The following is a 24,035-nucleotide window of genomic DNA, read 5'->3' on the forward strand; positions in this document are numbered from 1 at the left end:
TGGTGTACAAGTTTTTTAGTTTGGGGAATTGGAAAGACTAGGCACAATTCTGATGCTAGGTTCACACCAGCGTTCGGGTCTCCGCTTTCAGTTTCCGTCTTCTGCATGCAGAAGACGGAAACCTGTCATGCCGAATCCAGCCATGAGCGCCGGTGAGCGTTTTATGCTCTCTGGCAAAACCGTTTTTTTTTAAAGCGGACACAAAGTCGTGCATGTCCGACTCTGTGTCTGGTTAAAAAAAGCCGGCTTCGCCGCGGAGAGCATACAACGCTCACCGGCGCTCACGGCCAGACACTTTTCAAACGCATTCTGAAAAATGCCTGCAGGTCTCCGTTTCCTGCCCAGTTTCAGATAGGAAGCGCAGACCCCGGGCACAGATGTGAATGAGCCCTTAGCTGAGAACAGGATTTGCTATGTACTGTTTTGGGTTGTTTTGTTTTTTTAACCCTGTTAAATGTTCCCTCTCACTGGCAGCAAAATATTTAGAAATACAGAAGTATATTAAAGGTTATAGAACTTTTCCTTCTACAGTGTATACAGAGGTGTTTGCATATATGACACCAATGTGGTATATACAGTGCGGTATATGGTATCAGGCCTCTGGCAGACTAGCAAATATAAAGAGGATAGAAATCATAGAGCAGTCTGTAATGTGTTTTGTGATGAGGAATTAGTAGACAAATGGGCTGTAGCTAATCCCTGTCCCTATAACTACAAGAATCCAGCTGTCTGTTGCAGATTATGAAGGGTAGCCATCCCTCATAGACGCCATGGTAACAGGGGGCAGAAAAGGCTCCTTATTGTTCTCCACCCTGCACTCTTCGCAGGCAGCAAAGTAAAATGATTGTTTTAGCACAGGACTTCCTCAGCCATTCCTTTCATGGGATCATTTCCATTGAACTGGCATCCTGCACATATCTTGGTGTGTTCTGCTAAAGGAGGAGTTTCCTATGTTATTGTTTTTTGGGGCAGGTCCACACAACTTTCCTATTGGAGAGAGAACAGTGGATTTGTACTTGTCAGATCCCCCTGATACCTCCCCAGTCAGTCAGTGGGGGGTTAGAGCAGGAGCAGCAAGTGCCTGAGCATCACTGGACATACAGGGAATACCAGCCCGGGACACACAGGCTGCAGCCATCACAGGACGCTGGGAGAAGTGCTAGGAGGAGGGGGCTGCTCACAGTCTGGACAGTGTCAGTGTGAGGGGCTTTCTGCTAGAAGATAAGGACACCTCAGGACAGCAGACATGAGCAGCCTGCGCTATCTGCTGCTACTCCTCTCTGCTCTGGGTAAGTGCTCTTATGGCCCTTGAATTCATTAAACTTCCCGCTTGGATGGAGCCATCCCCTCCCCTCAGGATGAGGCAGATCAGTCACACGGTCCTGAGGCACAGGCTGACTGACAATGGGCACTGGCTGTGCTCTTCAGGCTCAGGATATCAGCTATGTGAAATCTTTATATAGCAACTAGGAAACTTTTTTAATTTTGTCCTCCATCAGCAGTTTAACCACAACTGAATAGCGTATGGGCAGTGCTGTATGCATGTGTAGCCATACCCCATTATAAGTCAGTGTGATGTATGAGGTGCAGTGTATGATGGATCTATCAGAATGCTTAGTCTTCCATGTGTAGCCATACCCCATTATAAGTCAGTATGATGGCTCTATCGCAGTACTGTATGCATGTGTAGCCATACCCCATTATAAGTCAGTGTGGTGTATGAGGTGCAGTGTATGATGGATCTATCAGAATGCTTAGTCTTCCATGTGTAGCCATACCCCATTATAAGTCATTGGGGTGTATGAGGTGCAGTGTATGATGGCTCTATCGCAGTACTGTATGCATGTGTAGCCATACCCCATTATAAGTCAGTGTGATGTATGAGGTGCAGTGTATGATGGATCTATCAGAATGCTTAGTCTTCCATGTGTAGCCATACCCCATTATAAGTCATTGGGGTGTATGAGGTGCAGTGTATGATGGCTCTATCACAATGCTGTATGCATGTGTATCCATACCACATTATAAGTCAGTGTGGTGTATGATGGATCTATCACAGTGCTGTATGCATGTGTAGCCATACCCCATTATAAGTCCTTGGGGTGTATGAGGTGCAGTGTATGATAGATCTATCAGAATGCTTAGTCTTCCATGTGTAGCCATACCCCATTATAAGTCATTGGGGTGTATGAGGTGCAGTGTATGATGGATCTATCACAGTACTGTATGCATGTGTAGCCATACCCCATTATAAGTCATTGGGGTGTATGAGGTGCAGTGTATGATAGATCTATCACAGTACTGTATGCATGTGTAGGCATACCCCCATTATAAGTCCTTGGGGTGTATGAGGTGCAGTGTATGATAGATCTATCACAGTACTGTATGCATGTGTAGGCATACCCCATTATAAGTTATTGGGGTGTATGAGGTGCAGTGTATGATGGATCTTTTGCAGTGCTGAGTCTTCCACTATAAACACAAGTCATGGTGCAAATGTGAACAAAGTTTAAGGCGTATACACCATTTATAGAAACTTGCTATTTTAATTCTGTTTTGATTCTGGTGCAAATGCATTGAAAATCCTATGTGGGGTGTGACTTTAAGCCATATCAAGTAGGTCCATTGTATGACATCATCTTATTTTCTGTTTAATCAATAGCCATTTCTATTCCTATAGGATTACACCTGATAGGAGATATTATGCTATCATACAGCTAATCTACTAATGTGACATATACTGTACTTGAAACTCTGTGACATGCTCATGTACACAGAATTATTGGAAATCTACAGGTGTCTGATGTGACATGCTTTCATAGGGGTGTTGTTGTTTTTTATACAAGTGTATAAAATGTATGAATGTATAGTGATTATTTGTTACTTGTACATATTCAGTACATTGACATTGTAGCACAATTGTAACAAGTGGTTATATGAAGCAGAAGAAAATTAATAAAGTAACTCCAGTCATTCATTCATGTAATGTTTTCACTTTTGTCTACACATAAAGTAAATTCTCACATGCTGTCCATATGTACAGTACACTGAGGAATATAGGCATGTCTTGTGCCATAAAATACAGGCACATGTGTAACAGCTGTTGAATCTTGTCATGCTGAGAAATGTACCATTATTACACTGTGTTTGTGGTGGCATTTTCTACCATTGTAGAAATTATTATAGCAATTCCCCTAAATAAGATGTGCTGCTCTTAGGTGAACAGAGCATGGCCATGCAATCTCAGCCACCCACTCTACAAGAAGGGGATGCAAAGGTTTACCAGCATTGTGCCCCTTTATTGTCTGTATCAGTGGATCCCATAGGTCAGACCCCACTATTCACAAGGTTAAGGCATATCTTACTGATATAAATAATAATAAATAATTAAATAATAATAATAAATTGAAAACTGTTACAAGGCTCCATGAAGATAAGTTAATCACTTGGGTTCACCTGCAAAGAACAGGATGTGAGAGAAGTGTTCTGTTATCTTCGACTCCCACCAAAGGCGAAATTAAAGCATAACTAAACTTTTGGACAACTTTTGATTTTCTGGCAGTATTTGTGTCATTAATACATTTTGTAATATAACACATTTTTGCCTTACTTCTGTATTCTGAGCTGTTCCCGCCTCTCATCCAGTAACTATGTATAGTGTAGGTGCTTGGAGTACAAGGCTGTAAAACATAAAGAAAGGGTGGGGACGGTCACTTCAAGCAGTTTTATCACAGGTGTTATAAAACATACAAACTTGCTTTTGGTATTATATGAAATAAGAGGTTGCAGTACTATCTATATTATTTCCAGAGATATTACTGGTAGAAAACACAGTCTGGATTGGGATATTTATATCATATATATTATACACCTGCATATAAATATCCTAATCCCAACTGTGTTTTCAACCAGTGATATCACTGGAAATATTATAGATAGTTCTGTAACCCTGATATGACCCTCCCCTCATTTTCTCTGCTTTCACACATCCCCCTACTCCATCCCATACCCCATATACAGTGACATTCAGTGAGAGGCAGGAATAGCTCTCTATACAAAAGCAAAGTCAAGAATAAAGAGATGCAGGATTTTACAGAAAGGAGACAAAATTTGTTAATAAAGTATAATACAAAATGTATGAATGACACAAATACTGCCAGAAATCAAATGTTATCCAAAATTTTAGTTACCCTTTAAGCACTGTACACCCCTCTTTGAAATTAATAACTTGCCATGTAACAAATGGCCTTACTATGTCATTCACAGAAGGAAATATTCTCTGTTCCAATTAATATTTCATTAGAAATTGCAGAAAAATGTTAAAATACTGCACCATATTTATTAAAGGGATTATTTGAGATAAAAAAGAACAAGACAAATGCCGGTAATTCTGCACAATAACAAGAGAAGCATTACTTGTTGAATCCCCTACCCCTCCAGGGCAACCAAACTGTTTGTTAACCTGGCCTGGCTGCAACGATGACAGCCTGTGACCACTACAGCCAATCACGGGTCACATCAGCTGTAGACAGGTATGCGGACACTAGGCAGGAGTACCAGATCGACAGCACTAAAATCGCTGTGCGGGATTCAACAGGTAAGTAATGCTTCTTTTGGATAAGGTCCCACATTGTGGAAAAGCTGCCTTTTTTGTTGAAGATTTTGTTGTGTTTTTTGAGTGAAAACCGGTAGATTTAACAAAAAGGAGAAGTATAAGAACTTCCTTTATTTTTTCCTTTCCTTTTTCCAGGTATTCTTGACTTTGGTTCAAAAACCTGCAGCAAAAACTGCAACAAAAAAAGCAGCTATTCTGCAACATGGGGCCTTAACCTTTTTTTTAATCTCAATCTGCCTTACACCCTTTATTTTTACCTCAGACAAGCACTTAAATAAAAAATTAATCTTAGGAGCTGCAGAGTATTTTCAATGCCAGTGCCTGGCAGGAAATAAGGAATAAAAAGTGGCATCTTCACATAGCTCTCCACTCTAGTAAGTGTATAGAGGAAGGTCTAAATGTCTCTGTAAGGCATCCTACCTCTACTATCTGACCAAACAGACCCTTTAGACTTTAGAGTTTTTGGTACTCTGATGAACAATGATGGGTTATACTCTGGTAAGAATGGCACTGATTATGAGTATTGTATGGTTTACCTATTTGTCACAATTTTTCTTCAGATATTGATACATAACAGAAACAAAAACTGTCTGCAAAAGATGAATAGGGTAATGCCGTGGCATTCATTTATACCATTGACCATGTTCAGTCCAGCTCTAAACAGTATAAATGCTGTACTATTATAGTGCTAAACTAACCAAGTAGAAGTCATGTAGATGACTTTTATCTGTATGTCACTTGTAGAAGCAACTGTGATACAAAAGGAACAGACAATGTAATATTGTTCAGATTGGTCCAGAATAACCAGTCATCTCTGTGAACAGTCATTCCAAGTTTTATAGCTCACTACCAGTTTAGAGGGTTTTGGTTGACTCTTTTAGTATCAAAGATGCAACAATTCTTATTCACAGCCCACCTTAAGATCCGATTACACAGATGAATTGTTTTTAAATCTAAAGATTACACAAAAATTGCATTTTTAATCATTTTTACCAAACTTCTGAATGTCACTTCAAAGACATGATTGAAGAGAGTGGGAGATCTCGAGATGAGAGTCCCTGCTTAGAAATGATGATGTGAATGCTGCACTTGTTACACATTGTAAGTACAACTTGAATGGCCGAGACAGCTTGTATGTAGTTTCTAGATAGCTGAAGTCGAAGAGTCATTAGCTATATTACTATAATCTTTTGTCATTGGAAATTAGGTGGTACATAACTGCGTACCAACATAATGAGTCATAATATAGATTTTATTAGTTGTGCGATGATGTATATGCCATGATATCGCATTGTAATAATTATAATTCCTTTATTAGTCATAGTCAATAAATTGCTAGTATAGTTTCTTTGCATATTGTGAAGTAATTACTCCAAAATGGTAAAACATGTTGCTGCCCCATTGTTATTTGTATTTTCTTACCATTTTGCAAATAATTTTTCTTGTACATTGCTTTGATAAGCTTTATAATAGAAAGCTCTTTTCAGGACAATGCGTAGTGCACACATAAATGCAACCTTTATTATCTGGTACGTTTTTAACCACCACATATCACCATATAAATTACTTCTACATTATTGTTTTTTACAGTCAGATAAGAAAAGATAATACAGACAGTGCTGAAATTGTTAGTTTCCAGTTGAGTTCACTTGGAGTTTTTTGGTCATGAATTTGGTCAGGAATCCACCTCAAATTCAGCCTCCAAAAAAAGCCTCCCAATAGAACTCTATTGGGAGACTTTTTTTGGAGGCTGATTTTGAGGCAGATTCCTGACCAAAAAACTCCACGTGAACTCAGCCTTCAAGCCCCTTCCCATGATGCCATAACCTCTGTCAGAGAACTTGACAGTGATATGAAATTAGGTTTAGGTCACATGTTGCAGAATAGCTCCGTCTTTTGGTGTAGGTTTTGCTTCGTGTTTTGGTTTTTTTTTGCAGCCAAAGCTATTTGATATATAAAGGAACCACTGATAGTTCTTCCTTCTGCTAAATCCAATGCTGACTGGCTCAAAAAAATGCAGCAAAATTTGCAACAAACAACACAGCTTTTCTGCAACGTGTGCTTTCAGCCTCACTGTTGGCCATTTCTAGTCTTACAGCTACGCAGCATCCCATCTGACCTGTCTTTTCATAGTAAATTATGGAGAATGACCATCTAAATTTCAACAATAAAGTCTGTCATATACCGTAGTCCTAGCTTGGCAACTGAAAAGCTGTAAAATTTCAGACAGCATCAAAGGATTTATAAACCAAGTGCTAAATGGTTTCTTTGTTTGGCGACTGAAGCATTTTCCTGGTAGTAATGTTCAGTGTGTTAAGTGGGTGTATATCTATCCTCACTATTGCTAGAAAAGAGTGAAAAAAAATCATAAAATGCTTTTAGACCAGTGTCCCTGCATTTTACACTACCTGAAAAGTGGTTGGGATTCTGGATAATCCTGTCCACACATTGCAGAAGAAAAATCTGCAGGAGAAAAGCTGTCTGCGGACTTCATGTGAAAAAACACTGCGGAAAAAAAATTGATGCATTTACGCCACAATCTTTTCCGCAGTGTTTTTTTTTTTTGTTGTGGCTTGCTATCTGGGGGCCTTATCTTTGCATACTTTTAGTTAAGCTTTTATTTGTTTTTATTCCTATTTTGTTTTTATTTTAAGCTATAACTCATTTACAACTTTTCGTATTAATTGACTCTATACTTTTTCACTCCTCCAAAGCATATCTCTAAAGTGATAGCCTCATTAATGGCAAAATCTGAGATTGATGGCAAATTTCACATTGAGACAATAATTTTTGCTAAATCTCAGGATGTATTGCACTGCTGTCTATGCCAGCTTTTGTATTCTCTCACCTGCTATGTGTACGTGTTCCTATTTCCCATGTGTGTTGTAAAAAACTAAGGGCAGGGATTTCCTTTCCCATTGTCTTGAGCTATGTTTATCATAATGACTGTGCCACAGTACTTTCTACAATATAATAGTCATTTTTACACTGTGTATTGTTACCAGATTTGTCCAGCTGCAAGCATTTCATAAACATAGTTCTTAAACATTGAAATTGTTTCTAGAAGAGGATATGGAAATATTTAATGGAAGAAAGATGGGAAGTAAGAGTAATTTCACTGAAGAGAGCAACTGGTAGTTTATTTCCCCTGTTAAGGCATATAGATGTCAAAGAGGGTATTGGCTTCTGCAAAGGTGAATCCAGGCTGTCTATGCATGGTTGGCCATTCATTGACAGTCACTACACATGAATTGTATAATGTGACAACCTACCGAGCACTATTAGCGGAATATCAGGGGGATACAAAACGTGGTCATCAGTGACTACCTAGCTATTATTAACTTCTTTAACTATTGGTCAGTATAATTACAGTGATATTAAATTTTGTTATGTTTTAATATTTAAAAAATGGTAAAAGTTTTCTTAAAAATTTGTTTTGTAACGTCATAGTCTGACATTCAAAACTTTTATTTTTTTTGTATTTCTGTCTATAGATCTCAATAGAAAGGATGCAATGGGAGTATCCCTTTAACTATAGGAAATAACAGAATATCATAATATATTATTTGCACTTCATTAAATATTCATGGTCAATCCCTGGTTCCTGGGGTGTGGTAACGCAGGACGTGGTCCTCCTTCCTTATACCGGTTCCCAAGCAACCCTTTCTTTCTCTTTCCCTTTTCCTCCTTTTCCACTTCCTTATTTCTTGTTGGCATGTATTGTTCCCTCAACAACTTCTTATGCTATTTGCCACATTAAAGGGATTCTACCACTAAAACACTTTTTTTTCTAGTTACCACGTCGGAACAGCCTTTAAAAAGGCTATTCGTCTCTTACCTGTGGAAGTGCTCTCCGCCGCGCCGTTCGTTCAAAATACCGGTTTGTACCGGTATGCTAATTAGTTCTCTCGCAGCGATGGGGGCGTCCCCATTGCAGCTCGAAAACCGACCGCAGCGCCGCCTCTCTGGTCTTCTGTGTCCTCCCCTTGCCTCTTCAGCGTCTGTCGGACGCCTGCGCAGTATGCTCTCTGTTCGGCGAAGATTGCCGAACGTACTGCGCATGCGCGAAAGTGCGGTGCCCGCACTATGGCTGGGACGGCAATTTCGCCGAACAGAGAGCATACTGCGCAGGCGTCCGACAGACGCTGAAGAGGCAAGGGGAGGACACAGAAGACCAGAGAGGCGGCGCTGCGGTCGGTTTTCGAGCTGCAATGGGGACGCCCCCATCGCTGCTCCTGCGATGGGGACGCCCCCATCGCTGCGAGAGAACTAATTAGCATACCGGTACAAACCGGTATTTTGAACGAACGGCGCGGTGGAGAGCACTTCCACAGGTAAGAGACGAATAGCCTTTTTAAAGGCTGTTCCGACGTGGTAACTAGAAAAAAAAGTGTTTTAGTGGTAGAATCCCTTTAACACCCATTTTAACTACTTTAATAAAGATGTTTGTTTTGTGATATTACTGCAATTTTTATTATGATCAACAGATCAGATCAACAGCCGTAACACCTTTATGAATCTCTGGTTCCCTGTGACGGTTAGAGGAAAATGTTTGTTTTTGTACCGTGTTAGCCAGTGGTTATCCTATTCCTGTATCCCGTTATACATATATATGCAGCCTGCAGAAAGTGTTTTTAGACATATCTGAAGAAGAAGCCAGAGGAAGCTTCGAAACGTCATATTCTGTCATCATTATGAGTTAGCCATTAAAAAAAGGTATCACCTACTGAAGACTTGCAAGGTTTTTGTTTTTTATGTGACGGTTAGGCCATTTGTTAATACTGGCATACAATACACCAGTCTTAATAAATTTGTCCTACTGTGGGAGTTAGTGGGAGAGCAAATGTCTAAAGATATTGATCACTTAAAGGGTTCATCAGGACATGAAAGGTCCACTACAAAGTTACCATTGTCATTTGGGTTCTCCAGGCTACTGTATGCCATATGTGCATAGTAATGTTGCAATCCTTCACTGTCTTGGGACGCTTAATGAGCTGCAAATGTTGTTACCGAACTATTTCAAAAAAAGATATAACTGGATGTATGGAGCAAAGAAAACTTAGCACACAAGAATAGGATACTATGATCATGGAAAAAACTACCGTTTAACCCCCTAAGAACAACCTAATTTTGGACCTTTAGGACCATTCATTTTTTGGTTTTTTCATGGTCACATTAAAATACCCTTATCTTTTTTCACTGATTTAGGCTGGGTTCACATGTCTGCCATCACAGAAACTGTTGCTTTCATTTTTAAAATGGTGGCCACCCAGCAGGGCCAACTGGTGTCCGTATGTAACTGTTGTTTACAGGGATTCTATCATTAAAAACCTGTTTTTAAACTAAACGGATCTCGGAATAGCCTTTAGAAAGGCTATTTATCTTTTACCTTCATTTTGAAGGTCCACGCCACCATTTTGGAATCTTGTTGTCTTTCTTCATTATGGTAATTCTGTTCAGAAAGCACAGGGAGCGTTCCCCCTGTATTCAGAGCACATCGTTGTTCTTCATTCCAGTGCCGCATCTGTCTTCTGTATCCTCCTCTTCACTCCTTTTCTTACACAAGACCACCACAAAATGTCCCGCAGACATGCTCAGTCAGTTGTTCCATCAGCCATTTTGCGGTGGTCTCCTGTAAGAGAAGGAGTGGAGAAGAGGAGACAGAGGACAGAGGTGGCGCTGGAATGGAGAACAACGCTGTGCTCTGAACACGGGGGGAACGACTCCTTTGCTTCCTGAACACAATTGCCATAATGAAGAAAGAAGACAGAATTCCAAAACAGCAGTGTGGACCTTCAAAATAAAGGTAAGAGATAAATAGCCTATCTAAAGGTTAGTCCGACATGCTTCTACTTTAAAAAACGTTTTTATTTTAATGATAGAATCCCTTCAATCAATCTAGCTCTCCGTTGTCATGGCACTAGTGTTTTAGTGTTTGTTTTTTGAAAGAGAAGTTGTATTTGTGAATGGCAGTATTGTTGGATACATAAAGGTTAGTAACTACTTATTAACCCTTTCTATAGGAGAATTGGAAAAAAAACTGCAATTCCGCCCTTGTGTCATGTTATCTTATGTATATGTTATTCTATATGTTAGCACCGACCAAATATGTGTCAGTTTTTTTATGTTGTACAACATTGAGGACAGCATCAGCAGTTTTACCATGATCTCTGTGACATAGCCCCTGGATGTACAGTTATGTCATGGTGTAGTAAGGGATTAAAATATATACATTTAAACAATGATACCTATTATCAATGCAGCAATGAAAGAGTCAATATGTAAACAAATGAGACTGACACACAAAGCATTTTGCCCTGGATAATCCTCATAGCCTTTTGAACCAGAGCACTTTGGAAATAGAGACTGGAAAATGTAGCTCATTATCTAAGAATAATGGTGGGAATAATAATAAAAAAACATGCCTGTGCTATCACAGATATGTATGGTGCACTGTCAGACACAGATATGTCCAAACTGACAAATGAAATGTTTCTGAAAATAAAGAGAAAATTCATCAGAATTTTATGAGATAGTTCACAGGCTGTTATGAGCACGATGCCAATGTTCTCAAGCAATATATAGCAAGGTCTTTCCTGGTACAGCCTGACACCAGTTAAGTATTTTGGCTCAGATTTCAAAATAAAATTTGTGCTAGTGTGGAATGTTAGATGCGTTGTCTAGGAGCCGATAGAAAGCAAACAGGACCATTGCTTCATACCTTTATCTACTATAGCCAATCTTATTCAGATATATTATCTATAGATCAAATCAAATCACAGCTGAGGGGGCAGTGCACTACAAGGCACAAGAACAACCAGTTTGTAGCAAATTACCAAATATTTGTGCCAAGCAATGTTAGACTTAGTTTACATTGTCTAAATCTTAGTAAAAAAAAATCTGTTCAAATGTTCTTCACCTGTACTTGCAATGGATGTATAGCATTTCACAGCAAACCTCATGTAAAAAAAAAAAACACCTTTATTGTTTAGCATTTTATTTTGGTAGGTTTTTTTGTAAATACACAATTTTTTATTTATTGGGAGGCTTTTTTGGAGGCTGATTTAGAGCTAGATTCTTTGTCAAAATCAACACCAAAAAACTGCGTGTGCACTGACCCTTATAAGGCAACAGAACACACAGCCCTTCACAAAAACTGTCCCGTGAAACCACCCTCAAACCATTTAACCTGTCACTATGATCTCAGAGAGGAGAAGAACACACTAGTAAACCCATTCAAGTACAGGGAGAACATACAAGTCCAATGGAAAACAAATATCTTGCATCAACAATGGTAGCACACTTGTCTTTTCATGTGGTGCTCAGTAAAAGAGTTTTCCAAATCATATAAACATGCACGGATACAGGATTTATTGGAGTATATCACAATAGTCACAAGTGAACAGGAATTACACATAGATCAGACCATCCATTGTAGTAATAAGCATAGGATTGATGATTTAACTACAGGTCAGTGGTGGTATAAGAATACAATAATAGAATTATAACATGGTTTTTATTGCTAAAACCTACATAAAAGAGTGATCAGCATTACAAATACATGGTACTACTTATGTTATACTGATCTTCAGTTATGGTGTGAATTATATATTCCAGAGCTGCAGTCAGAAAACCATCAATAAACCAGTTGAACCAGTAGGGACTGTTCACATATGTATGGAATGTTGATATGGGGGAAATTGCTTCAGAATTTGGGGGGTCTCCATCGCAAATTCAGCTCTAAATTTTTCCTGAAGCTGTCCTCTGTTGATTTTAATGGAAGTTGGTGAATTTCTCCTCTAGCCAATTTTTTCAACCAGCAGAAAAAATAACAGTCATGCTCACTCTTCAGACGTGTTCCACCTGATAACGTCCATTGAAGTGAATGAATGGGAGGCATAGCTAGTATTTGCGGATTTCTGGCTGGTATTTAGTAAAGCGAGAAAAATTCATCTTTAAATTCCTAAAAATTATATTCTATTAAAAATCTAAGGCTGAAGTCACACGTAACATAAACGCTATGGCAAGAACTGGCATTTTACAGTACCTGAAAAGTGGATGGGATTCTGGCTAATCCCATCCACACATTCCAAAACGTATCTGCAGCGGAAATGCTGTGATTTCAAAAACCGTCATGTTTTTGTAAATCGCAGCATGTCAATTATACCTATGGGAACACTGGCATTTTCTTTATAGGTATTTCTGTGAAAAGTGCTGCAGAAAAAGCACAATGGGGGAATAAGCCTAAAGCTGAATTTAGAATATACCCTGCAGAAATTTAAATGGACTATAAAGTCTGTAACTGGTGGTAGAATAAATAGACCATAGACCCTAGATTATTTTGCAAACTTGGACCTCACCTTACCCCCACCACTGCCCTAACACACCATGTCTATAGACATTAGCACTAGTAGTGTTGATAACTGGGTTGTGCCTCTTCACACTGATGCTGCATAATATTCGTTGATCATATAATTTGTATGGGAATGTTCAATTCCCAATTAGATTTGAGCTTCATAGGGAATTTTTGTGGAACACAAGTATTTATAAAAGCAGACATTTCAGGAGAGCCCACCAAGCCTTTAGAAACCCAGTGACTCTCAGGTGATTGTAAACATTCTTTTTTTCCTTATCTTCTCCAGCAAGCTCAGACTGCCATAACTAACATCTTGGTGCCTTATTTCTGTAAGCTTCCCAAGCCTCAGTAGTAACACAGATAAATTCCACATATTAGATGCCTAAATTAATTCTGAGCCCACATCAGACCCAAAAATTAATAAAGATAAAGATTCCAGACCACACCAAAATAAACACGGACTGCAGAATAAGTACAGATCCCAGACCAACCACCCTAAATAAATACCACTGCAATACTCCTAAACTATTAAAGTCTCTCTTATGTAAATACAGAACCACTAAACAAGACCTAGGCCTTAAAACTGTGTGAATCCACAATTGCAGACAGTTACGGACCCACATATTACAGTCGTGTGAATGGGGCTTTACAGAGCTTTCAATAATACAAACAACTTTGTACTGAAATGTAAAGGTCTCTGCATTTGGAACTTTTGAACAATTAATATTAACTATTTACATTTCACAGGATCTGTTTTATAGTGACTATGTAATGTTATTACAGCCTGGACTAATATCACGTCTGCTATAAAACAGATGCTGTGTGATATGAGAGGACCCCGAACAGTATTATATGCTCAGCAGTGGCTCCCAGGGAGTATTATATGCTCCACAGCAGGCCCCCTTTACAGTATTATATGCTCCACAGCATGCCCCCTGTATTATATACTCCTCAGTACCTCCCACACACTGTATTATATGCTCCTCAGTACCCCCCCCCCCCCCCCGCACACACAGTATTATATGCTCCTCTGTAGGCCCCTTCCTCCCACACACAGCATTATATGCTCCTCAGTACGCACCCCCCCAATATTATATTATCCTTAGTATGCATCTATTCTAGTATTATATGCTCCTCAGTACACCCCGCTCCCCATAGTTTTATATGCTCCTCAAAACCCTCCTCCCACACGGAGTATTATATGCTCCTCAGTACGCATCCCCCCAGTATTATATGCTCCTCAGTACACCCCCCCCCCCCACAGTATTATATGCTCCTCCGTACCCCACACACAGTATTATATACTCATCAGTACACATTCCCCCAGTATTATATGCTGAATAAGAAGATCTGCAAATATTTGGTTATGTGACCTTACCTGTGCAGATCCTGCTATGGTAGATTCTAGAAAGTAGTAGGTAAAATCAAGAGCTGTGTGGTATGCTGTGGATCCAGTACATGGCACTGCCGCCTGTGACTGTGTATGAGGCACCATCTGATGTATTCACGTCAAACCAGGCTGGTTAGGGTTAGTTAGCCTCCATGTTAAGATAAGATAAGATATTCCTTTAATAGTCCCACAATGGGGAAATTTCAGTGATACAGTTTCATAGATGGTACAGTAGTATATAACAAGAGAGAAAAACACATACAAGCTCATGGCAGATAGAGAAATCCTAGGAATCATAGCAACTAAAAAGGAAAGAAACACAGACACACTGCAGGGTCATTTAGTTCTCTGTGCGGATTGATGTAGGCATCTTCACACATCAGTAATAGATGCCAAAAAATCATCTCCTTGAAGAAGAAGTCCACACTTCCATGTAGGTTTTCCTCCATGCCGCATGGTGTCCTGGGGGGATGGTAGCAGGCACATGTGCAAACAGGAAACCAGCTGAACCAGGTCTTGTCATTGTCCATGCTTTACAATAGAAACAAAAGGAACAAAATACTCCACAGGGTCTTCCATTCAATTTATAGTTGCTAGTTTTCTTGGTTACAGGATTCTTGAAGATACAGAGAAAAAGAATGAGAAAGGAAAGATAAAATTTGCTCCCAGCTTGGAGCACTGCATCAAGGCAGCCAGCCACTCAGGGGGCGGCGCCTAAAAAACCCCAAAAAACAATGCAACACGCAATACTTAACTGTATTCTTTTAACTATACCCATCTGTTCTATGACCTCCAGTCTCTCCTAGACAAGTGGCGTTCCCTTCACATATCCCTCATTAGCTGCATAACAGCTGAATATGAAGATGACCCTTCTTCCAAAGCTCTTTTACTTCTTCGAGAAACTTTGTGTATCAGTCTCTGCCTCTGAATCACACTACTGCCAATAGACAATCTTCCAGTTCATATGGAATGCAAAACGCCATTGCATCCCCACTCCATTATGTTGGCAGGGTAGATGGGGGGGTCTAGCATTATCACATAATGCAGCCCATTTACGATGTGTTCTGTGCTGGGCAATGCCTCAAGCACACGTGAATTGGGTCGAAAATTGAGAAGCTCTGGTTAGCACCTGTTCACCCTAGTGTTTTTCTGTGGTCCCGTTCCTCCCCCTCACCTGCCACCCCCTTTTAAGACCCATCTGCTTCACAGGGACTGTCTGGGTTACGTGTTCTAGACTCTTTCCACTGGCTTCCTAACACTCCTCCATGATATCTTTTTTCTATAACTCGTTCCTCCTAGGAAAAAATCTGTTGCTATGGAGTAGACTTATTCTATGTTGCTGACTTGATTGATCCATCAACTGTTGAACTCAAACCCTGCTCAAACCTAGTGTATCCCTCTCCCCTCTTTCCCTTATTCTAAGTTATTTCCCCTGTGTCCTTTTGTATTATCCGTTCATTTTTATGCTGATTTAACAGCATAGAACAGCAAACTGAGCAATATGCTGAGTTATATAGGTGGCTACAAGAAAATGGTCCTCGGGCATGTGCAGTAGCGCTCAGAATGGAGCGCTACTGCGCATGCACGGAATTTGAAGCGCAGGAGCGAGACTACAGAGGATGGAGGCGGTTACAGCAAGTTTGGAGGAGGAGGCCATAACAGAACATAAGCCACGGAGAAATGTGAAAGAGGTAAGACGCAGGGGGGTGCTTGCTGGCGCTGGGGAACGCCTAGGGTACACGGTGAGCATCATTAGCATATCAGTTTTACTTATTTTTAAGAAGATTGGGGGGTCTTTGGAAAAACTAGGGGTAGCACCTGAATAGCCTTTAGAAAGGCTATTCCATACATACCTTTTTATGTTATGCTTTTATTCATATGCTAATTAGCCTCCAGCGAGCATCGGAAGTCTCATCGATCAATCTCTGCTGATCATTTATCAATCTCTGTGTGAGAGCAGGGAAGGCTTATGAGTCATTAGCAGCAGCAGCCTCCCTGCTCTCATACACAGCAGAGAGAGCTCAATGAGACTTCCAATGCTCGCTGGAGGATAATTATCATATGAATAAAAATGAGCATAAATTATTTTTATTTGTTTTTTTTATTTTTTTTAGTATTTAGGGCTAAAAGTACCCATGGCATAGTAGGCTGTGGTTTTATGTAAAAAAAAAAAAAAAAAAAAAAAAAAAATCCAGACATTTACTGTTTTTGTTTTGTTTTTGGATACAATGGAAGTCAATGGCAACAGGATCCAACTGTATAGACATCCTGTAATAGATTTTTCCTGCCGCACAAGCTTTGACCTTTCTTAAAGTGTATTCCCATGTAAGATATTTATGACATATTCAAGGAGATGAACTTCTGGGACCTGCACCTATCTCTAGCAAAGGAATCCCCCTGCCTGCCATATCTAAGCTTGCAGAAGGGGGCAAGGATTGTGGAAACAGCCAAAATTGCTTCGCTATAGTGTTTCCATAACTCCAATATTTAGTGTGAGTTAAGAAATAGTGAGATCACCAAGAATTATTCTTCTCCAAACTTATTCATAGGTTCCTGTTCACCCAGTAACTGCCAAAATATTGTTATTTTGGCATCTTTTTGTGGCATACATCAATATATCTTTTTTTAAATGTCTAAAAAAAATTGTAGACCGCTCTTTGGTATGCAAAAACATCCATATAAAAAGTATACAGTGAAGAATATGAGAGACTATAAATTACATAAACCACTTTATGACTAAACAGTGCCATGAACTGGATCCTACTGTAAGTGGTGCACAGATGTAGTAAAGTTTAACTTGACTTTCTGCAGCATGATAACTTGCTGCAGTGTTATATCTTATCACAGAAAGCCAAGGAAACTCATCAGTAAAATTCAGCAGCGATGTGAACATGAAACATGTAAATCTCCTGGGGAGAGGGTAAAATCTTATCAAATGCATTGTCTGATTAATATTATTGTGTTGGCTGTGACAATGTCTTGTAGATTGTACCCCAGCAATGAAATTCTATATTTTCTGCATTGTTGTCTCACTAGTCATCTCCACCCATCCTGGCTGTTTCCTGACTTATCCCAGCTCTAGAGTCTGTCTGTGCTTAGGTCCAGTGTGTAGGTACTTAACAAATCTGAAGCTAAAGCCTTTGTAGAGAACTTGTGGTCTTCACAAAAGTTCTAATGACTTTATTTGCTTCTTTTGTGTTTCTGCATTCCAGTTGTAATGGGTCTGCAGAGTAAGTTGTGCCCCATATTTGGTCTTTTAGTGGTTACTTTTTTCTTTAGTGAAAGGTAGATGACCCAGGAGATTTGTAGACTCTAGTGAATTCCACTATACATTCCAGTTACTCCTGTGCCTTTATTCACCTTTTGCCCCTTCCCTTTTTAAAAGATTATTTTTACAACACATTCAGGAAATGAATTCACTTAGTTACCTCCCTTTGGCAGAGTCTCTATAATTGTATGAAGAGTCAGCCATGCACAAAATAAGACCTTCCCACAATGAATAAACAAATCCCTCTATCCTGGGCAACACCTTTTAACCTCATTAGTTGCCTGCAGACTAAGTAGAATTTTAATTATCACTTAGAATTTACAGAACTTGATTTAAAAAAAATGTAGATATATAGACTTGTGCCTCATTGTCTTAAATATGGCAATGACCGCTTCCATTTTTGGTGACCATGTAACCAGCACATTGAAAGATGAGGTCATTTTTAATTAATAATTTAACAATAAAACACTTTGCTTGGGGGGCAACATGGCGGCTCAGTGGTTAGCACTGCAGCCTTGCAGCTCTGGAGTACTGAGTTTGAATCCCACCCAGGACATCTGCAAGGAGCTTATATGTTCTCCCGGTGTTTGTGTGGATTTCCTCCCATACTCCAAAGACATACTGATAGGGAAAAATGTACATGGTAAGTCCTATATGGGGCTCACAATCTACAATACAAAAAATAAATAAAAATTTGTTTGGTACAAGATTACGTACTGTCACTCATTTATGTGAGTGTCTGCATTATTGAGCTTGGATAGTCAGCCTGTTCATGTATGGACTGCCAGACTCAGGATAAGGATAAGGATATGAGCAAACCTTTCTGTGATTCCCATAAAAATGATTGGAAACAGGCAGAAGTGGCATTATTATTATTTCTGCTATAATGTCTGCTATTTCACACATTATCTATGTACAGATACCGCACAGATTCTATAGGTATAAACATCTAAAACTTTAAAGTCTGTTCACCAGCTCTTTGTACTTGTCAATCCCACATGCCAGGGATGGTTCAGAAGTTCAGATCCACATATTTGTCAGTACTGATGAAGAGAATGTCTGGTTCAGGGTCTGATCCTGTTTTTGATGTTCGCCATACCCATAGTACTAGCTGTTGTGTTTAAATGTATATATTCGTTTGTGTCTATAGCTTGCATGAAATATACGACCTGTTCCCAGGTTGTTCAGATGTTATTTTGTCCTTTCACTTTAACAATCTTTAAACATTCATTTATCAGATTCATCTGTCTGAAGAGTTCAGTTGATAAGCCTAACATTTTTACTAGCTTTTGTTCTGCTGAGGCCCTGTGGAATTCCCTTCCTTTCTGCTCTCTGAGTCAGGAAGCAGTTTGGTGACTTCAGGGAGTTCATTTCTATGGGACATGTTACCTTTTTTAGTGAAACAATATCCGTTCAGATAATACACACCCAGCTTCCCATTAGTATAATTCACATATAGATGTTTCAGTCCTGACATCACTGACAATCTGCATGGAAGTATAACCTTTTCCTCTGAAACAATAGGGCATAGATAAAGTGTTGTATATTTATACTTCACTTACAAGGGGTTATCCAGGACCCACAATTAATGACCTATTCATATGGTAGATCATTGATTTATGATCAGTTGGGGTCCTCACTAGTAAGCTATTTTTAGCATGGCATAAGGAGCTGAAAACAGAGGGCCAGCTACTTCTGACTTCATATACTGTGCTAAAAATGGCCATCTACTTCCAGGTCCACACACAACACTAAAAACAGCTGTTGAGTGTGGTAAATGGGTGATAGACCACAACAATCTAAAATTATTGCTCCATGCTCAGGGTAACTTCTTGGATAACGTCTTTAGGATAAGGCCCCACGTGGAAGGCCGCTGCAAAAAACAAAAAGTGCTGCGTTTCCACAGTGTTTTTTTTCTCCACAGCACTTACTCCACGTGGGGTCCAGCCTTAAGGCTAAGGTCCCAAGAAGTGAAATACAGCTATAAAAAACAATACATAAAAGAAATACAGCAAAAACGCATTGCATTTTTTTCTGTATCATTTGCCTTTGAGTTGAGCTTAACACTTTTAGTATATGACCAGAATAATATAAAATGATAACGCTGATATGAAAAGCACAGTCGCATAGTTTACACATCAGCATCAGTCAGGACAGTGTGATATAATGGTCACCATCCTCTATAAACTAAGAAAGATAATACTAATCTCATAGTAAAAGTAAAAAACAACTTGAATCATTTTTATTCTACTTGTTTATCAAAGAGGTTGTCATTTTCTGCTACAGCTCTGTTAGCAAAAGCCACAGTGGCTCAGAGCTAGCTTAAATGTGAGTCATATGGAGAATAGAAGGATTTAGTGACTAGTACCATTTCTCAGAAAGGGAATTTTACTCCTTGAGGATTTATAAAGTTGTGTGTGTGTGTGTGTGTTGCATAAAGGGGCAAGACAGAATCATCTCAAAGCTCATTAGAAACCAGAAGAGTTAAGCTTAGCTTGTTTAGAAGAGGAAAACCAGTATAATAGATAAGATATCACAGTATATACAAGGATAGTAAAAACAAAAGACTGCAGTTCTGCAGTCTCACGGTGAGATAACATAGATGAACGTTGGCCAGACCTGTCAGGCTCATGTGTATGGCTGTTCCAGTTCTCTCCCACCTGCAGATGTCAGGGGATGTCTAGAAGAATTGGGCATGTTGGATTTCAACATGTCCTTACCTTTAGGGTGCTTTCACACGGAGGAAAATGGCGCTGAATTTGGTGTGGAATCCGCGTCAGATTCAGTGCTGAAAAAAAAGCCTCCCATTGACTTCACTGGGTTCCTTTTTCAGCTAGCATGATGCATTTATGCCACAGTCTTTTCTGCAGACTTTTTTGGCTCCAGCTTCCTACGTGGGGCCTTAGCCTAAAAGTGGTTTTCATTTTTGAATTAACATTAAATACAATGCAGGTGTCTGCACAAGACAATTCTCTATTTGTCATAAAACATCCTTACTAAGTAAATATTTCATGGACTATAATTCCATATAACATAGAATATAGTTACCTATTTCTTCACATTTTCCCTACACAGATATTTAATAAGTCTACAGAAAATAAAAATATGTAACATATTAATCATGATTTCCCATGTTTTTTTAGACTACAGAAGGAAATGATGTACTCTCATTCACAGGGACCGCAATTGTCTTTTTTGGCAGACACAAAATGTATCAATCATTAGGTTAGTCACTGGAGAAGTATCTGACTGTGTCACTATAGTTACCTATATATCAATGGAAAAGAAATCTACATACTGCATAGTCACATACCGGCCATCCTAGCACATGATGCGGGTGTGGCTGTCAGGGGTCAACTTAGGGCCCATGCACACAGAGTAAACGCGTGCTCATTTTTGCATAATACACGTGTAAAGAATACACGTGTAAAAATCAGACTCCCATGGACTCCAATGACATTTTTACACATGTAAAAAACGCGCAAAAAACACATTTTTACACGTAAAAAATGTCATTGAAGTCAATGGGAGTCTGATTTTTACACATGTATTCTTTACACGTGTATTATGCAAAAATGAGCACGCGTTTACTCCATGTGCACGGGCCCTTACTCCACTCATTCAAACTTGCACTCACCCTTCACTGAGACTACAAATTGAATGTAAATCGCACCCCAACACAGTCTACACACCCCAAATACATGCTGCCACCACTGATTTGACGGCTCACTAGAAATCATGCTAACACCATGTTTCTCCAAAAATAAGACAGTGTCTTATATTAAATTCTCGTCCAAAATATATGACCTGTCTATTTTTTGGGGGAAGTCTTATGGAGTGTCTGACAACCGGCAGTCATGCCAGAACTTCCTTAGCGGAGCGCCGGCATGACTGCCAGTTGTAGGTAGTTCAGGAGGGGGGGGGGAGGTATGCTACTTACCTTCCCCATCTTGGTAGCAGCGCTGGTGTTGCTGTTGGTCGTGGCGGCAGAAGTGGTGGGCGGGGCTTAGCGAGGATTCCAGCGGTTGCGCTGGAGAGCCTCACTTTGTGGGCATTGCAGCCGGCTGAACGCTCTGCTCTGTGTGCACAGGAAAGCCAGCTGCTGCCTCTGCTGTGATACCACTGCTGTTGTATCCACTTTTCCTGCTGCTGTAGGATGAGCTGGGAGAGTGGACTCTCCGCAGCATATGATGCATACTGTAGTGTATGCACAGCGGGCATCTCCCAGCTCATCCTACAGCAGCAGGAACAGTGGATACAACGTACGGTATCAAAGCAGAGGCAGCAGCTGGCTTTCCTGTGCACACGGAACATCGTGCACAGTGTTCAGCTGTCTGCAATTTTTTTTGGGGGGGATGTCTTATTTTCGGGGATGCCTTATACTAGGCAATTCAACAAAACCTCATCTATGCCTTACTTTCGGGGGATGACTTATTTTCGGGGAAACACGGTATACATAGGCGTCTCTCCAACAGCCAGACACAAACACACCTCAAGCTCATAGAGCAACACCAAGTAACCTTAAATTTAACAATTTAATACCCAAAGGGTTTAGTGTTATATATACAAGAAAAGGTGACAAAAATGCAAACAAGGGGTATTCCAAGCAAAAAATGTTTTTGTTTTTTATAAAGGTCTATTAGTGCTATTAATGGATTAAAAAAATGCACCCAAATACCTTTAGCTGTGTTTTGAGTGATTTCTGGAGTTCTCTGGGAGCTCCTGGCATCTTCTGCACTTGTTTACATGATGCATCTTCCTGCTCTGTAACTTCCACAATAGCTCCCTCTCACCTGATCTCACCCACTCTACCTTCCTCCCATATATCCCACTCACTGCATACTATATGACTCTATGCACATGACCATGGAGCTTTGTCAGTGTGCTAGCTGTGTTTTTCATGGCTAGCAAACTGACTTATTTACTTCTATGTGTGTATGAGGCAGTTAGAAAGAAGCAAAACTCAGGACGGGTCCTATACCTTTTCCATTTTGTGTGTCAGGCTCACTAGATGAAGTGAATGGGTCTTTGGTAACACAAGCGGCATATGGATGCCATCCATGTGCCATCAGTGCCGTTTTATCACAGACTGGACACATCCACACAGTTGGTTAAATGACTCACAATGAACCAGATTCTGGTAGGCCTACTGACATGTCAGCAAATTTGGAAGGATAGTACACCACAATCAACCCTTTAATTTGTGTGTATTCACTTCTTAATTGTTCCTTGGTCTTTCTGTGTTTCTTCCTTTGGTCCAGTTGTTATCCAAATCCGACCCTTTAGGGCTCGTTCACACGGTGTAACGTGCCGCGTTTCAATCCACTCCTGACTGTGGCTCAAAAAACCGCAACAAAATCTGCAACTAAAAAAGCTGCTTTTCTGCAATGTGAGGCCTCAGCCTTAACAGAAATGTATTGGGAATTTTTATTTAATTTTTTTTAAAGCGGATAGTGAAATATATAACTTTTTTCAATATTTTTTTTTTTTATTTGTGTAGAATTTTTTTATTCTGTTTTGTATATATGATTGTGAGGGCCACAATTTTACCTGCTCCTCTGCTGTGTTAACAGCCTTTAGTGATATGCTTTCCAGTATAGCAGACTCATTGAGATCTATGGGCGAGTTTTCTAGGCATGTTATGTGCTGTGAGGGTCATAGATAAGATGTGACATCATTTATTGTCAGTAGTGAATGTAATGTTTGGTCACTATGGGTGTTATCTGTAGAAGTGTGAATTTCTATTGTGATCCTGTCTATCTTTTGTTTGAGGTGTGAACAAGGTCACTGCTGAGATGAAACTCTCTACCAGGCATGTCAAAACGGCCCTTTACAGGCATATCTGCGGCCCACACAAAAGTCTCAAACTTTGTCTCTAAACTTTAAACTCTAAACGTGGCCACGTAATCAGGCCCGCACCCGACGTGTGCCTGCGTCCTACGTGGTCTCACAAGACCGCTGCGCAGGCTGAAGAGCAGAAGCAGGTAAGCTTCTGCAGAAGAAATTGTGATTTTTCAAGTATTTAACCCCAACATTACAGTCTGTAGTGCTCCTATTAACCCCCAAGTGCAAGAATTGCAAGTGGGTGGGAAAAAACAGTCCTCAGGCCCAAGGAAGGGCCAGACATCCAGAAGCCCCCCTCCCCCAGCCCCCCCTCCCCAGCACTCCAACATAATAATGGTGTGTGCCAGCTTTATCTGAGGTGCCATTTTACCGGCAATCGCAGGCACCCGGAGCAAGATTCGGGGCCTGCATGCATTTTTATGGCAGCCGGGAGCCTTGTGAGGCTCCAGCCTGTCATTCTATACTTTCTATTGTAGGCTACTCTATGTAGTCTGCAATAGAAATGCCGTATTTTTGCGATGCATGGTATTAGTGATCAGTCTCCTAGGCCCTAGCCATTAGC

General features: G+C 40.0%; 1 protein-coding gene across 1 annotated transcript in view; it reads left to right on the forward strand.

Annotated features, from left to right (window-relative positions):
• Positions 1 to 857: 857 nt before the first annotated feature.
• The window catches only part of PODXL (podocalyxin like), a 52,342-nt gene continuing 29,164 nt past the window's right edge, over positions 858 to 24,035 (forward strand). The window contains exon 1 of the mRNA XM_075273957.1: positions 858 to 1,289. Coding sequence (XP_075130058.1) covers positions 1,247 to 1,289 — 43 coding nt within the window. The 5' untranslated portion in view covers positions 858 to 1,246. The remainder of the gene's footprint in view (positions 1,290 to 24,035) is intronic.

Source organism: Leptodactylus fuscus, chromosome 5 (genome assembly GCF_031893055.1).
Source record: "Leptodactylus fuscus isolate aLepFus1 chromosome 5, aLepFus1.hap2, whole genome shotgun sequence".
Lineage (NCBI taxonomy): Eukaryota > Metazoa > Chordata > Amphibia > Anura > Leptodactylidae > Leptodactylus > Leptodactylus fuscus.